Raw genomic sequence first — 17,587 nt, forward strand, 5'->3', positions numbered from 1 at the left:
AACACCCATGACAAAACACCAATGGGAAAAAAAAAGCTTCTAAGGTTTTGGTTTTTTTAGACAGGTTTCTTGAACTCACAGAGATCCACCTGCTGCTGCCTCCCAAGTACAAGGATTAAAGATGTACACCACCAACCAGCTAAGAACAGGTTATTAACAGATCATTTTTAAGTATGAGTACTGTTAACCATTTCCCACAAAGACCAATAAGCTGTTTTTTGATCTTCATAAATACATTTTCAGGTTATAAAAATACTTCTTAGACACATACCAAGCTTAAACTAAACCACTATTTGAAGAAATATAAACATACATATATTTTCACTGTAAAATGAAAACCAAATTCATGAAATATTAAAGTTAATCTCCACATTATCATCACTGCATAGAAAAAAACTGCTTTTCAGAGGTTATAGTCGGAAAACAGAAGGAAATAACATTCTTCAGTTTCAATGTGAAGCATCCCTCATCAGCCCACGTGTCTGAAGCTTGGTCCCCAGGTGGGAGTGCTGCTTTGAGGCTGTGGAACCTTTAAGGGGTAAAGCTGAGATACAAATCAAGGAGCTGCTTTTCCACCACACCATGGTGAACTATATCAACTCCAACTATGAATCACAATACGCTTCTCTTCAATGAAGGTACTTTTATCAGGTATTTTCAGAGTAACAAGCAATCACTATACAAAGCTGGCATCCTAAAAAAAGAAATGAACTCCCAATGAAGACACGCTTTCATCCTACCCAGGAAAACAATTCTTACCTTTCCAATTTCTGATGCCCAAGAAATAGAAATCTGATTTGGCACAGCTGAAGACAATCTAACTAAAGATGTAATATTCAAGGGACGTCCAGGGCGCTTCTGTTCAATCCCATTTTTAGGTGGTGGTGCATAGCCCTATAACAAAAAATTAATTCTAAAGGTTCTGTATGACTTAACCATTTTCTTCAAGATACAAACAGGACCTTGCTTAATTTTTGTTATTATTTTTATTTTGTCTTAGATACAAATATACCAGAAAAATAAAAACCCATATTCCACCATTTAAATTAATGTTGACATTTTGGCATACTGGCTAATGAATCTTTTTACAGAAAACCAATCTATACAGATAAATTGATACCTCAATAATAGCTCATCTAAAGGGGGGCTGTCTCCTCTTGCCTTATATTCCGCTCTCTACCCAGCTATATCACATCCTGTTTTCGCCTCCCAAGCACTGGAATTAAAGGGGTGAGCCACCACCACTTAGCTCTGTTTCTCTTTTAGATTGATTCAATCTCATTTAGCCCAGGGTTACCTTGAACTGCCTCTGTCGGAGTGCTGGGATTAAAGGTGTGCACTACTGTCTGGCCTCTATGGCTAACTATGGGACTAATTCTGCACTCTAATCTTTGATAAGCTTTATTTGCTACAGTACAAAGTATCACCACAGGTTTCAGCCATGTTGAATTGTATACCTTACAAAAGATAAAATTCAGACTGGTACAAAAGCAGAGCTACAGAATATACCCAAGTAAAACAGATCTTGAGAACATCCTTCACTGTGTCTTGTCATGGCACAGGTGTTGGGTTCACAGGGTCCATGGAAAGAAGACTCAGAGATACCTTAAGAATGAATTTAGCAGTTGGAGAGATGGCTCAGCGGTTAAGAGCATTGCCTGCTCTTCCAAAGGTCCTGAGTTCAATTCCCAGCAACCACATGGTGGCTCACAACCATCTGTAATGAGGCCTGCAGGAAGAATACTGTATGCATAATAAACAAATAAATATTTAAAAAAAAAAGAATGAATTTAGCATCTCACGGCTGTAGGGAGATCCCGGCTCTAAGGACCGAAACACTTTTCCTTCACCCAAAGCATTACTATTGTCCTCTGTATTTACACTTTAGCCAGGTGATTTTCATATGCTCAAAATAACCTGGCAAGCTTCCACAGGGAAAATGCCAAGTGTAAATTCCCAATAAAGGAAGGTTTCCGTTCCCAACCAACTTCTGCATAGGCTTTGTATCCTTTGGAACTTTCTCAGACAAGATTCTCATAGAGCACCAAGAGAAATAAAAATGTATCAAAAGATAGATTAGGGCTAGGTGTTAGCACTCTGGAGCCAGAACAAAGCTGTTGGCTCAATCAACAGTATTGCCTCATTCTCTCCAGTCTGCGTAAGGCTCAGCTTTTATTTCTTTAATCATTTCTAAAATGTAGCATCTGTAGAGCCAAGAAGAATCTGAGGCAAGTGCTGGAATCTGGCACTGGAGTTCCAGGCCATTCAATGTGACTTGCCCTATGTGAAAACTGAAAACTAAACCCAGATCTTCTGCAAGAGCATCAAGAGTTCTTAATCACTGAGTTATCTCTCTAGTCCTTGGGTTTGGACTTTTGGATACAAAATTTCATAGGGAATGTTGTGTCCTTCTATGGTACCACATCATGAAGCAAATGAAAGCTACTTGTCCCATTTTCAATGATTCATCAACCCAAGAACTTTAATCTGCACAATAAGATTTCCCATCAAGGAGGAAATTTCTCCCTCAAGCTGCTTTTACCCAGGTGTTTATATTATAACTGCAACAGGAAAAGAAACTCAGACTGTTGGTGAGTTCCAGTTTAAGCAAGAGACTTTGTCTCTAAAAATTAAATGGAGAATAGAGGAAAATATCCCAATATCAACCCACACAGAAATTTAAAAATTAAACATGTAGCCAGTGCAGTAGATAAACACTTGCTGTACAAGTATGAAGACCAGAGTTCTGGTCCCTGGAACACAGGAAAAAAACAGGCTGGCATGGCAGCCTCCTAGGATCACAACACTCAAGAGGAGAGACAAGATTCCCGGAGCAAACTGGCAGGAATTGGTAGCTCTGGATTCAGTTAGATGCCCTGCCTCCAAACATAAAGTAGAGAGTGATCAAACATGAACTTCAGGCCTCTACATGCATAAACATACATCAGTCTGAACACATGTCAACATGTGAACATAAAATACTACATACTTGCACATAACATATACATTTAAAGAAAAAAAATGAAATCATCTTGAAGTGGGTAAAATAAAAGTGCTTTTATCACGTACTTGATATGTGGGAGTTTGAGGACACAATACTATCAAAGCAATTAATATTTCTTATTCCATTTACTTTGTGCATGCAATATAGCAGCCATCTGCAATGGGTCTACAATGACTGGATATTGTAATAGAGACACATATGTAAGGACTTATGCTAGGTCATAGACAAGTTATGTTCAAATTTACCATGGAAAATTCCATAATCCTATCAAGATTATCCCTGCAGGATCTGTTTTCAGCAAACTGAGATCAAGGCAAGAACAAGTCACAATCTTTTGTGCCCTATTAATGCCTTTTACAATAAGGTTAAGGTCCCACAAGCTCCAGAGCTCAATTCAACCCCCTGCATCTTTGAGGCTGTAGTATGCTTACAGGATTTGATGAACCTCAGAACCCTGCTAAGTACAAAGAGACACTACATTTCATTATCCCAATGACCAGTAATTGGGGAGCAACAGGTATTTTGAGCAGTTTTTCATCAGCTCCATGTGAGCTTGTCATCTGTTCCCTAAGATTTTTCACATATGGTGACACACATCTGTAATACTAGAACTCAGAAGACAGGCAGGTAAATTATAACTAGGACAGCCTAGTCCACATACCAAGTGTCAGGCCAATCAGGTCTCAAAATAACAAGAAAGAAACTTTCATGAAGCGTGTGGAGTTGATGCAAAATGCCAAGCACCTGTTGCTTTCCCTCTTTGAAATGTGTCTGTCTTTCTCCCAGTAGTCACATTCTTCCTGATAGTATCCCTGGCTCAAGGGTGAGTGTCAGACTCTTCAGACAAAGGGTGCTGTATACAGAATTGCTATCTACAAACAGCCTAACGTAAGGACTTAACAGTCGTTGGTGTTTTAGGGCAGACATCAACATTGTCTTAACAATGTCATAGGAATACTCCAAATATCTCATTTATTTTGTCTCAAAATGTCTAGAAGAGTAACAGAGACATGTCATAGTGAAGTTACAGACCTCATCCATTTAAATACTAAGCCAAAGCATGGTACTGACTGGGCCATTCAGAGTTTTGTGAAACTTACACAGATACACTACAGAGCCATCACAGTTACTATAAAAACGCCAACAAGTTTAGGAAGCTCTGATACACTGCAAACAAACTCCATCAATGGCAGTCATATCACAATGGATAGGATGAGACTGAGTCTATAAACACTCAAAAAGGCTCCACAGTTTTATCTTTCTTCAAGGATAGTAAAAGAACTAGACAATGAAGAGTCCAGCAATCTTAGCACATACTACGAATTAAAAAGTAAATGTAGGGGGAAAATAATCACATAAAGTATGCACAGAATCGTCCTATGATTTGTGATTTTGCCAGGCTTCCTTTTTTCAAACATCCAACCACCCAACTGGTCATCCTTCAGCTCAAAGTAGAGGGGCTTCCTCCCCTGATTCAGATGTTTGTGCAATACACTCAGAAAAAGATAACTCTTCTGACTGTTAATGCTGAAGTCAGAAATCCAAGAGGCAAAATGTCCAATTGGGTTTTCGAGTCTCACAATGTATCCCAGACAAGCCTTGAACCTTAGATCCTTCTGCCTCAGGCTTCCACATGATGAGATTCCAGGTGTGTTGCCATGTCTAACTCATGGCTTTTGAACATGTACAGATCATGTAAGGTAAGCAATCCTCCCAGACGTGGGGACCCAGATCCTTTAATTTCCCCTTTTGTCCTCAAAGGACTGTCTCAGGCTTCAGTCTCTCAAACTTCTTCTACAAGAGTCAGTTACTGGTATAGTTGTGCTTAAGCTCTGTAAAATTAATTGAGTAGGCCAATAAATGTATTCGTCAGGTAAATGAGCTTGCCATATAAGACTGGTGATCAGAGTTCAATCTCTATAACCCATATAAAGATGGAGGGAACTTAGTCAAAACTGTCATCTGACATCTACATGTTCACCATGGCACTCCTATGGAAGCACATGCGCGTGCGCACACACACACATAAAATTCAAGGGACAAGTAATTTTTCAGGTCCCATATCAATGAATAAGACAAATGGCACACTTAGCAACTATGGAAGGTTGGTTTTCTTGGGGGTAGAGGGTAGCTTAGGTCATGAACAGTAATAAGCACTTGGTTCTTGGAGAACCTAGAATTCCGGACTGCACTGTATGACTTGCTCAGCTACTCAAAGGAATTACTCACATAGTCATTCAAAGTCAAGTCTCAGGCCTAGCAGGGATGTCACATAGCTTCCTTGTCTTTAATAGCTGCTTTTGCTGAAAAGGCAACTTGGAATAGCAGTGGAGTCATGGAGCATTTCCATGACAACAAATGTACACCTCTGCTTTGTAGTGCTCAATAACTAGGCATCCCCCCCACTCCTGAATTACAGTATTGGTAGCATTCTACATCCAATTTAGTCATGTATTCCAGTCCACAGTGGGAAATAATACATAGTACAGTTCAACAACTGAAGAGTTATTTTAAGACCCAAGGATTTGAACATTCCAGTAATCTCATCCAGAAACATGCTATCCAAGTTCACACTATATATATTCCAGAAGTTGCTTCATTGTTAGACAACAAGCCGCCAATCAATTATTCATTCCCTGGGATCCGAAGCATGATTCCTTAGGATCATCAAGGCCAAGCTTAGAATCCTGGATTCTGTTGCTATTTCTGCTTTCCTTGATAGACTCTACAGGCCAAACACAGCTAATCCAGAAATTCACTACAGCATGTTTTTGTATGCTCAAGTGCCCAAGTTCAGCAGTTAGATATGACCCGAGCCAGTGAAAACTTGCTTGAATTCTAGAACATTTCAGGCTTATCCTTTTTAATCTTCCTTAGGCCCCCAGTCAGCCATTTAGTTATCCAAGAAGTTACAAGCATGTCTCTAAAGGTGGCTAGAAATATTAATTAGTACCAAGTTGTCACTGTTCCCACCCTTGCCAGTGTTTACACTAAACTTACATAAAAATCTGGTGAACTGAAAGCAACTTACAGGCAAAGGGAAGAGTTTCCCATTTACTTTTATACATAAACTATTGGGATAGTTATCTTCTTGAGGGCAACTGGTCTCTGCCAAGCAAAGTCTGTATTTAAAAAAACATAAATAAAAAATTGTTAGGGAACCAAAACATGCTTACATGTTTAAAATTCCAATGCACATAGCAATTAGGAAAATATCAAACTCACCGAAGCTGAACTTGGACTGTATAATCTCTCCTGCCACCTGGCAAAAAATCCCTATTGGCAAGGGGAAAAAAAAAAAAAGAAAGGGAAAAAAAGAGGTTAAAAAAGAACAATAAAATTTCACAGACCAAGGGCTGAGGACATGACTCAGTAGGTAATGATTCAGATCCCAAGCACCCTGTTAAAGCTGGGGTGCTGTTTCAACAGTGAGCAACTACACCTACCCTATCCCAACCCTTGCAGGGGGCAGGATTTATGGAGACAAAATAATCCCTGAGACTTGTTGCCCAGTCAGTATAACTAGAATAACAAGTTTCAGGCTCACAGAGAGACCCTGGCTCAAAGAACAAGGTAGAGACAACAGAGGAAGAAAACCAACACTGACCTCCGGCAACCACACAGATTGTCATGAGTGAGTTCATGGGTGATCATGTAGACACACAATTTTTTTAAAAAAATATTCAAAATGACACTAACCAAACAAACAAAAACAATGCAATAATTATAACTCCTACTTACTAATCATTCTTCACATCAGTTTTGAGGTATATTTTCAGTTCATGGGAACTTTGGTGATAAAATATTTGCTTTAATACATAACAAATTTAGCCTGAAAAGAACATTCTAGTTTCTGGAGATATTTACCGAATTAATCTATATGCTTAGTTGTTCTTCACCTTGATTGAACATTCTAACCACTTGGAGACTTTTTTGTAGACTACAGTTTCATTCATCAGGTAATTCTTATTGGCTTGAGTATATCATAGCTTTTAGAGCTACACAGGTGATTCTAACATAGAATTAAAACTAATGCCTACAGTTTCAAAATGATAAGGGTAATTTCATAACCATGTATCAAACCACAAACACAGAATCTTTTATTATTTCTGGAATATTTAGTATCAGAATGGAGTCTAAACTGAAGATGAACTGTTATTTTTTAGGAAACGATTAATCATGCAGAATATCAGGTCTTGTCTCAGACCTATACAACTAGAATCTGCATTTTCACAAGATCTCCATGAGCTGGAGAGATGGCTCCATGGTTAAGAGCACACAATGCTCTTCCAGACACCCAGATTCAATTCCCGGCATCCATATCAGATGGCCCACAACCACCTAAAGCCCAACTCCAGAGACTTCCAACTCCTCTGGTCTATGTCGGCACCTACACACACATACTTAAATCAAGAAAAAGAAGAAAACAAAACAAGATCTCCAGGTGACATGTATGCACACTACAATTCAGGAAGTATCTTTCCTTGCTGGATTTCTTAGGGTTACTGTTGCTGTGATGAAACATCACAACCAAAAGCGATTTGGGGAGGAAGGGGTTTATTTGGTTTATATTCCTGACCCATAGTCCATAGAGAAAAGTCAAGGCAGAAACCAAAACTGGGCAGGAACCTTCAGGCAGGAGCTGATGTGATGCAGAGACCATGGAACAGTGTCATTAATTAAGAAAATGCCTTACACTCTTACCTACAACCCAACCTTGTGGAGGTATTTTCTCAATTAAAGTCCCCTCCTCTCGGATGACTCTACCTTGCATAGAAAAACAAAAAACGAAAAACTAGCCAACACACATGGTAGTATATGCCTGAAATCCCAACACAGAGGTATGAAGATGAGAAATCTAAAGTTATCCTTAGCTAACCATCAGCTTTGGGTCAGCCTGGGCCTATATGACACCCTGTCTCAAAAGAACACTTTTTAAATTCAATATATAAAATCTGATAAAAATGAAGTATCACTTTTAACCATTGTTCTACATGTTGGATTGTACCAGGAAAAATATTAGAGTAGTCCTTTAGCCTTCACCTTGCTCGCTATTTTTTATTCTGTAGTTCCCTGGAAGGCACAGCAGTAACTACTTAAACTCCCTAAACCCATATTTTCTGACCTGAGGCAAAAGAGTCAACCTTTCTATATTCGATGTCTTTACATTTAAAGACAGAAAATGACTACATCACTTCATCAAGTTACTGTGATGACTCAAACACAGTCATTCAAATAAATGCCTGGGCTTAAGGTGGGCACAGGAGAGTAAGCAGCTGTCTCCTGTTCCTGCTGCTTCCCTTTCTTCCAATGGCCTACATCTTCCTCAAGCATTTCTTCAAAATATTCCAATATTCTATATATTACTGACCCCTTCTAAGCAATTCTTGATTAAATCATTCAAATATTCCACTTACTCAAGTCAAACAATTCAGTCTTGGACCTGAAGATTCAAAGGCAAATGAAACAGTTATCCTTAAAGATGCATGCTAGTAGATACAACCAAAATAAAATGTGACAATTACTACAGGAAAAAGGGAAATCTGATTTGTCTTAAAAGATCAAGCTACGTGCCACAACCAAATTAGAACACATGACTGTACAAGAATAATTCTCTTTCTGTTTAGTGCTTCCAAGCATGAGGGGATTCTCAACCAGAGACAGACTGATGGGAACTTTGTGAGGTTGGGAGCACATGAAAAAGAAATACCAAGAGGCGACTGCAGAAAGGCACAAAATGCACAGCGCTGGAGGAGAGAAGACTGGAAGCCATGCCCCAGCCAAGAGAGGGAGGGCACAGAAAACAGGTGAGAGGAGCTGCAGATGACAAAATACAAAGAAGTCCTGCAACACGGGTTTTTAAACACCAAAGGGAAGAAAAAAAAACAGATTTTTTTGATTACATGGTTACTGGGGGCTGGAGAGATAGCTCAAGTAGCTTGCAACAACTTACAACTGTGCACATGCAGGCACACACACACACATACTAACTCAGTAAAGCTTCCTAAGACACAAAGATTAACAGTGATCGTATCTCCTCACAGCCATGACTAAATTAGTTTTTTTAATATAACACCTTGCAGTGCCAATGAAAATTTTATTTAAATGATTCAGTTCATTAACAAGACTGCAATCTGCCATTAATTCCAACATTTAAGAGGCAGAGACAGGTAGATTTCTGTGAGTTCAAGGTCAGTCTGGTCTACAGAGTGACTTCCAAGACAGGCAGGGCTACAAGGAGAAACTATGACTCAAAAAACAAAACAAACAACAAGACCGCAACCAGACGTGAAAAAGTGATTATGTCATTCCATATCTCACCTTGTTCCTAGCAATCACTCAGTGTTGACCTTAAGCAAAGATTTATCACTAGATAGATGTTAACGATACATTTTTATATAAAATGTACTTTTTTCTTTGTTGGCTTAGTAATATCTCAAAACTATTACAAACCAGTTTATTTATGTAAACATTACCCTGTGAAACCTTAAACTTTATAGATTATAAAATCTTGAGGTTTTTTTTAAGATATATAATTTTGTAAGGCGGTGGTGGCACATGCCTTTAAATCCACTTGGGAAGCAGATGCAGGTAGATCTTTATGAGTTTGAGGCCAGCCTAGTCTATAGAGTTCTCGGACAGCCAGGATAAACCCTGTCTTGAAAAACCAAAAAACCAAAAACAAAAAACATTATGTAATTTTAATTAAAACACTATGATTAATCATCAAATCTACACACTTTCAAATGTTAGGTGGATATAATCACTTAGAAGCTCAACAATGCACACTTACATAATAAGGACTGAAATATCTGTCTATAAATACATATATGTTAAGCACAGAATTTCCCAAAGTTACTTGCTACAGTATCTTTTCTCTTTTCTTAAAAAAAAAAAAAAAACTCATGCTAACATCTCAAAAACATTCTTAAGGAAGAGGTAATAAAAGACCTCTCATTTGATTTCAAATTTTCCCTCTACTTTTCCCGATGGCCCCAGGACATAATCTAACCTGCGAACCCTCAGTTCTCTAATGCTCAGTCTTTTAAGAAGGCAGTTTTGGTGGCTGCTAGTGCTGCCCTGCAATAGAGCACTTTCTTAGCCACCTCTGAGGTTCCCTAGTGCCACAAGGGAAAGAAAAAGGCCATGAATAATGTATTAACCGCAAAAACAACTGTCTACTTTTCTCACCCTTTTAGAAAAGGTTGTTTTTCTGAGTATTTTGCCAGCACTTATGTAGTGTACTACTTGTATGCTTGTAAGGCACCAGAACCCTGGAACTGGAAATGCAGCTGGTTGCGAACCTGGTGAGAGCTACAAACTAAACCTGGGTTCTCTGCAAGAGCAGCAAGCTCTGAACCATTGTGCATTTCCCGAGGACCTGCAAAATGACTCCCTCTTTAGCTGGAAATGATCGTACTACAGATTTCCCTTCTCTTTCCCTTTTATCTCTTAAGTGCACTTTTGCAGAGAAAGAAAATGACTTTGAGTTTCTTTTCACCTAAATTAAATGCCACAGGACCTCTTTTTTCCATCCAAAACTGACAAGATTAACAACAGTATTTCTCCTGATTGGGGGTATTTAATATTTAGGCCAGGGAGGGTGACTGCACAGCTAGTTTTTCCCTCAACTATTCTGGGTTTTGTGGTTTTACTGGTTTGTGGTCTTAGGGTTTCTATTGTGCTGATAAACATCATGACTCTAACAATCTGAGGAGGAAAGGGTTTATTTCAGCATACAACTTTTTTTTCCCTCACGTAGGATGGGTAATGTGCCCACTTCATAACAAGGTTTAATGGGCGGCATGCTCATGAACCATGAAAGGATCCAGCATATAACTCTTTTTTTTTTTTTTTTTTTTTTTTGGATTTTCGAGACAGGGTTTCTCTGTGGCTTTGGAGCCTGTCCTGGAACTAGCTCTGTAGACCAGGCTGGTCTCGAACTCACAGAGATCTGCCTACCTCTGCCTCCCGAGTGCTGGGATTAAAGGCGTGCGCCACCACCGCCCGGCTCAGCATGTAACTCTTAAGTAACAACATTTCACTATTGAGGGAAGACAGGGAATGAACTCATCAGGGCAAGAACCTGGAGGCAGGCAGTGATGCAGAGGCCAGAGAGAAGTACTGCTTATTCAACTTGCTTTCTCACAGTACCTACAAACTGCACCCAGGGGTGGCACCATCCAGAGAAATGGCTGTCCTGAATCAATCAGCAATCAAGACAATGCATTGCAGGTGTGGTGGTTTGAACGCTTCAGTCACCAGTTAGAGGAACTATTTGGGAAGGATTAGGAAGTGCATTCTTGTCAGAGGGGTGTGGCCTTGTTGGAGAAGGTGTGTCACAAAGGGTGACCTTAGAGATTTCAAGACCCTGCGTCTGCCTCCCTCTTCCTCTCTTCCTCCTCCAATCTCTTTGCCTACAAATCAGGCTACCAGTTTCTGCTCCAGTGACTAGATGCTTCCTGCCATGATGATCACTATGATCACTGACTAAACCTCTGAAACATAAACAAGACCCTTTTAAAGCTGGCTTAGTCACGGTGTTTCACCACAGAAACCCTTAGGCCAATCTAGTGGGACTTTTGAGTTCTCTCTTCCAAAATGACTCTAGCCTGTGTCAAGTTGACATAAACCTGGCCAGTACTTTTCTTTTTAAGACAAAGTGTCAGTATGTAGATCAGGTTGGCCTTCAACTCACAGAGATCTGTCTCCTGAGTGCTGGGATTAAAGACAAGTGCCACCATGGCCAGTTCAGCTTTTGTTCTTAACCAAGAATCATTAATGTTATTCACATTTAGTCTCAAAAATGTTTGTTTAGTTACTTTATCTTTGGGCTATTATCAAGTTCATTTTTACTCTGAAAGAGAATCTCCAGTAGCCAAAGTTGGCCTTGAATTTCTAATCTTCTTGCCTCTACCTCTGGAGAACTAGGCTCACAGGCATGCACCACCATGCCCAATTTTCACAAGATCTTTTATTATGCTGACCTATTTGTAATAAAATTTCCCTTTGAAATATTGAGGGTGATAGGAACCTTTGACCAGCACACAGAAGTTCCAAGGTTTGTTTCCAAGCACCAGAAATACAAATAAAACAAAAAAATATTCTGGCGTATGTGACTAAAAGATGCTTGAGGTTTAATTCAAAGGTTACAACATTTTCTAATATACAGTATCTACTACTTGACTAATCTTTGTCAAACTATACTCATATTAGTTAAGAAATAGTCCAATTGGGACTTGGCAACATGGCTCAGTGGCAAAGGCACTGGATTCTAAGCCTAACGATCTGAGTTCAGTTCCTGAAGCCACATAACAGAAGAGAACTAATTTGAATTCTTGATATTCTGACATCACACATGTACCATGGCATTTACCACAAACACACACACACACAAATAAATGTATAAAAAAGTTTTTTTTAAAAAAAAAAGTAATAGTCAACCTTTATAGACTGAAATGTGAGCCCCCAAAGTTTATACATGGAAGTCTTCACTCACAATGACTGTATTCGTAATTGTCATCATCGATGCAATTAAAATTCTTAAGGTAACAGACATGGTATCATGACACTGTCATGTTGCATAGTGGAATGCATTACAACAGAAAAAATTCATGTGTGACACAGGAAATGTATAAGCTCCAAGGAAAGGCTTTTGGAGTAACAAAACATCAATACCTCAATCTTGGAACAAACTTCTATTTAACTCACCCAGTTATTAAGATAACTCTAGAAGATACACACATAACCTTTGAGAGAAAATGTATTTAAAATATTCATCTTACCTTGATATGCATATCTCTCTAACTTGCTGAGGTGTCAAAGCAAAAATAAAAAACTTCTCTTGAAACCGTTGAATACTGCTTTGAACTGAGGAGGGAAAAAAATTTATTAGCAAATAAGCACCTGAAATAACCAGGAACTTGAGAAAGTGTTGGCTAAATCCTGAAATGTTCAAGGTTAAATTTAACACTCTAAACTTCAGTATTGTGTGAAATTGCATTCATATTTAATTCTAAGTAGTTATCCAAATGAGCTTACTTTTAAATACTTGATCATTCAGTATTCTAAAACATCAAGATGACATTTCATTCCAGACTATCTCATGAGAGTCAGAAAAACTCTCTCCCAGTAATGCAATACAAAAAACTGATGTTTTGAGTAATTTCTTTGTTGTTTCCTATTTCAGTACTTTATATTTAATTACTCACAACAAACAAAAGAAAATCCAAATTTTCAGAACTTTAGGTAAATGTGGTAAATAGCAATTATTGCTTATAAAAGATAACCTTATAAATTGCTTATAAAAAAAGAATTACATGGCAAAGTCACACTGTTAAACTACATTATTAAAGGCTAAAATGTACTGATAACTTCACGAAGAACTGTAACATGTCAATACTGCTGAATTCATTATTCACTGATGTTCTAATGTTCATTATAGGCACGGAGGCACATAGCTGTAATCTTAGCACTCACGAGGCTGAGGCAAAGAGATCCTGAGTTCAAAGCCATCTTGGGCCATATAGTGAGTTCAATGCTACAGAGGCCCTGTCCAAAAATAAATAAATAACAGAGGCCACTGACACATAGGAAGGGGAATTGACCATAAAATACTGCAACATCACCCAAGAGAAAGCAAAAGTAACTTCTGTATGTTAGTGTTGTAATTATCCCAGATCATGAACAAGGTGACAACTAAAATGTCTAAGGTCAAAAGGCCCTCCTTGTCAGTCATACCAAACCAAGAAAAATACTAACTTATTGAGTAAAAAACATGCGCACCTTATTGCAGAATTTATGCTTCTTAGAAATATAATAATGCTAATTCATATTTTCTCAGACTATCTCTAAAATGAGGAAAGAGAGGGGCTGTTTAAACATTACATGTGAAGCAGCTTTACATTACACGATATAATTACAGGACATAAAACAAAGTAAGAGTTTCCACTTCCTCAGTTCCTTCTTGCTCTTCTGTCCCTTTTGTATGGTTTTCCCTTTTCCTCTGTTAATTGTTAAGTTCATCCACGACCTCTTAACTATCAAATCTAATACAATAACCCATATTATGATATTGTAAGTGACCACAAAGTGATTAGAGGCTATAAAATGATTGCTTAGTACACACAAGGCCCTAAGCCTAATCACTATCACAAACAAAGTGAACCAAGTAAACACATACAGTGTTTTCCATCTTATTTAATAGGATAAGCACTGGGTTTCTCTAGTCATAAACCTGAAAACATATAACACAAGTGCAGAGTGCCCAAAAACCAACAAAGTAAAAATGAGGTGTGTGCACGCACGCATGCAAACACACACACAACATAAAAGTTTAAATCTTTCCCAATTAATATGAGAATTTTTTTTTACTTTTTATGACTGTTTTATAAACCAAATGTGAAACACATGTGAAGGTGTATATTTCTGGTAATCTGTATTAAGTCCTTGAGAGAGAGGGATGGAGGAGGGACGGAGGGGGGGAGGGAGGGAGGGAGGGAGGGAGGGAGGGAGGGAGGGAGGGAGGTGAGGGATCTGTCAAGATGGTACAGTTGTTAAAGAGTGCTCGAAGTTCTTACAGAGGACCAAAGTTAGACTTTTAACATCCACATCAGTTCCAAAAGGTCCAAGACCTCCTTCTCACTTTGATGATACCCGCACGCACTCAAAAAAAGTAAAATTTGGGCCAGATGGTGGACACCTTTAATACTCAAAGGCAGAGGCAAACAGAACTCTGTGAATTTAAGGCCAGGGCTACATTGTGAGACCCTTGTCTTAAAATAAGTAAATAAATGAAATGTTTCGACGAAAAAAGCTATTGTCTGTTATATGCATTTTGCCACCTACTTGACAATAATGACTCTGGCTTGGTAAAATATTTATAGATAAAAAATTCGCATCTTAACATACCTTGTTAAATATTCTAAATAAAATATAAAGTCTGTTATGCCATCCAGTTCATTCTCTGGAAGTATTATATTGACATATTGTATTAAGCTGGCTTGTATTTTGGTCAAGACTGCTCTCTAGAAGTTGTACTCAGGTTGGGAGTGGTTTGTAAAGAGATGTAATAATTAGTTTCACTAGGAGCTGAAGAGATGGCTATCAGTTAAGAGCACTAGTTGGTCTTCCAAAGGACGGGGGTTAAATTCCCAGCATCTACATAGAGGTTCAACAATCTGTAACTCCAATTCCGGGGGATCCAATGGCCTCTTCTAGCCACCATGAGCAACAGGTATGCATATGGTACACGGACATAAAACTTTAAAAAATTTTAAAGTCTGATAGGTAGATTTGTGGCTCAGTTTAGGCTAACCTGAAATAGTGAGTGAGCTAATGTATTACATCATCTAAGACTGTGCTTGGCTTCCATCCCCATCAATCACTACACCTGTCAAAGATCACTCTTTTGTTCTTTATTAGAATGTATCTCTGAATCAAAAGTAAATGGGTGTTAGAAAGAAGACATGGTGAGGTCCTCCTAAAATTCAACAATGAAAATAAAAGTAGCCCAATTCAAAACTAGGCAAAGAATTTGAAAAAACTTTTCTCCAAACAATGTACACTATAGCTATTAATCACGTGAAAAGTTCTCAATTACTACTCCTAATTAGAGAAATCCGAGTGAAAACTTTAATTCTATGCTACTTTATATCCATTGTGTTGGCTACTATCCAAAATAAAGCACTCCTCCCAAAAACCAGAACATTTTGGCAAGGGTGTAGAGAAAATTCTCATGCAAATCTGAGTTCACAGCAGAGCAAGAAAGTATACTTGTTGTGGAAAACAGTACCGTAATTGCCTAAAAATTAAAAACAATTACCATATAACAATTCTACTTTTGGATAGAGATACTTATTGTCATGTTCATGAAAGTATTATTATTCATAACAGCTAAACTGTGAAAGCAACCCCATGTCCAGACAGACAAGTGGACAAGAAAAAGGCAGTATTATACAGTGGTTTGCAGCTTCAAGTGCTAAGGACAAGTATGGAGGACATTATATTAACTGTGAAATAAGTCAAGTACTTACATGAGGTACTTATAGTGAAAATCAGATAAGAAGGCAGAAATGTGGCTGTCAGAAGCTGGAGGAGAAATAGAGAATGACAGCTCTATGGGCTCAGAGATTCAGTTTCACAAGGTGAAAGGAAATAGAGATGGCATGCTGATGAGTCACACGAGAATACACTCTGAAAGCCAGGTAGTTGTGGCTAAGCCTTTAATCCCAGTACTTGGGAGGCAGAGGCAAGCTGATTTCTGTGAGTTCGAGGCCAGTCTGGTCTACAAGAGTTAGGTCCAAGACAATAGCTACAGCAAAGTCCTGTCTTGAAAAACCAGCTGAGGAAAAAAAAAAACAAAACACTGCTTGAAATAAAAGGTGGTATTAAAGTTCAAAAGTTTATAAAGATGCACAAAGGCTAATATTTACATACAATGGTAACTGGAGAAAATAAGGCCATTATATTATCAAATGCTATCAAAGTATCAAATTATATTTTTGATAATTTGGTTCTTCCAAACAACAGATGTCATCACTCTATTAATAACCAACCACTAAAAAAGTCAACTAAAGAGGCCAAAGAATTGAGATTTCTTGTATCTGAAAAATAGTAAAATGACATCAGAATTATGAAAAGAAGGAAATAGCTACTAATAGTCCAATTCCAGAAGTCCTAATCTTGACTTCGGTATTCTTTATCTTCCAGAGTCCTGTTGTTTGACGTCTTCATCCCTGTCACTGCCCGTTCTTACTGACATCACTGCTCATGTCTACCACGCCATCGAGTTCCCATGAGAACATGCGTGGAGTTAGTCCTCTTCAGCATGAGCTCCATCACCATTCCTCTGCTATAGGCTCCCAAGTCTGAATAAGCCATGTCTAAATTCCATTCGATACAGCCCTCCATCAACAACAATCTTGGCTCTTTTCCTAGCAAACCTGTACTTCACAAGCCTCCTAAAGCCTATTTACTTTCTTCACTATTTGTTTTTACAATTATCCACTACAATTTCAACTTCTTTGATTAGTAAAAGCTCTCTCCTTTCTTGACATAAATTCCAATTGTGTGTGTGTGTGTCATTACAAGTTTCCTCAAGTCTCTATAAGAAAGCTTAGTTGAATTCCCCATTAGCTAGGGCAATACAAAATCTGAGCATAATTTATAGTACTTAATCATAACTACATACTCAGTTATTACTCTGATCTGCTCACTTTTCAGTTCTGGGGATCAAATTTAGGGCCTCACATATGCTAGTCCTTGAACCCTAAGTTCCAGTCCAGGACCCTGCTACAGTTTTACACACCCTCTCTGACATGTCTTGCTGTGTAGTCCTTTTGCCTCAGCCTCTCAAATTATAGGAATGTATACCTTGCCCGGCTTTGTTTTTCCTTTTTCCCTATTAATAACTCCTAAACTACATAACATTCTCCATAAAGTCATCTCGTATTTCTTCTACCTTTCCTACGATTAGACTACATGGCCACCTCCAAATTAATATTAATTATCTGAGTTATTAAGATGTTTGTGTTTTTATTTATTCAAATAATTTAAGCCATTCATTTTAATGGATTTAACATT

At 38.3% G+C, this 17,587-nt stretch overlaps 1 protein-coding gene across 7 annotated transcripts in view; it reads right to left on the reverse strand.

Moving 5' to 3' along the window:
• The window catches only part of Pias2 (protein inhibitor of activated STAT 2), a 79,740-nt gene that overhangs the window by 27,002 nt on the left and 35,151 nt on the right, over nucleotides 1-17,587 (reverse strand). For all 7 annotated transcript variants that reach the window (XM_075968228.1, XM_075968227.1, XM_075968232.1 and 4 more), the window contains 4 exons: nucleotides 12,790-12,874; nucleotides 6,230-6,280; nucleotides 6,036-6,126; nucleotides 760-894 (listed from right to left, as the gene is read on the reverse strand). In XM_075968228.1, coding sequence (XP_075824343.1) covers nucleotides 760-894; nucleotides 6,036-6,126; nucleotides 6,230-6,280; nucleotides 12,790-12,874 — 362 coding nt within the window. The remainder of the gene's footprint in view (nucleotides 1-759; nucleotides 895-6,035; nucleotides 6,127-6,229; nucleotides 6,281-12,789; nucleotides 12,875-17,587) is intronic.

This window comes from Microtus pennsylvanicus, chromosome 4 (genome assembly GCF_037038515.1).
Source record: "Microtus pennsylvanicus isolate mMicPen1 chromosome 4, mMicPen1.hap1, whole genome shotgun sequence".
In the NCBI taxonomy this organism is placed as follows: Eukaryota; Metazoa; Chordata; class Mammalia; order Rodentia; family Cricetidae; genus Microtus; species Microtus pennsylvanicus.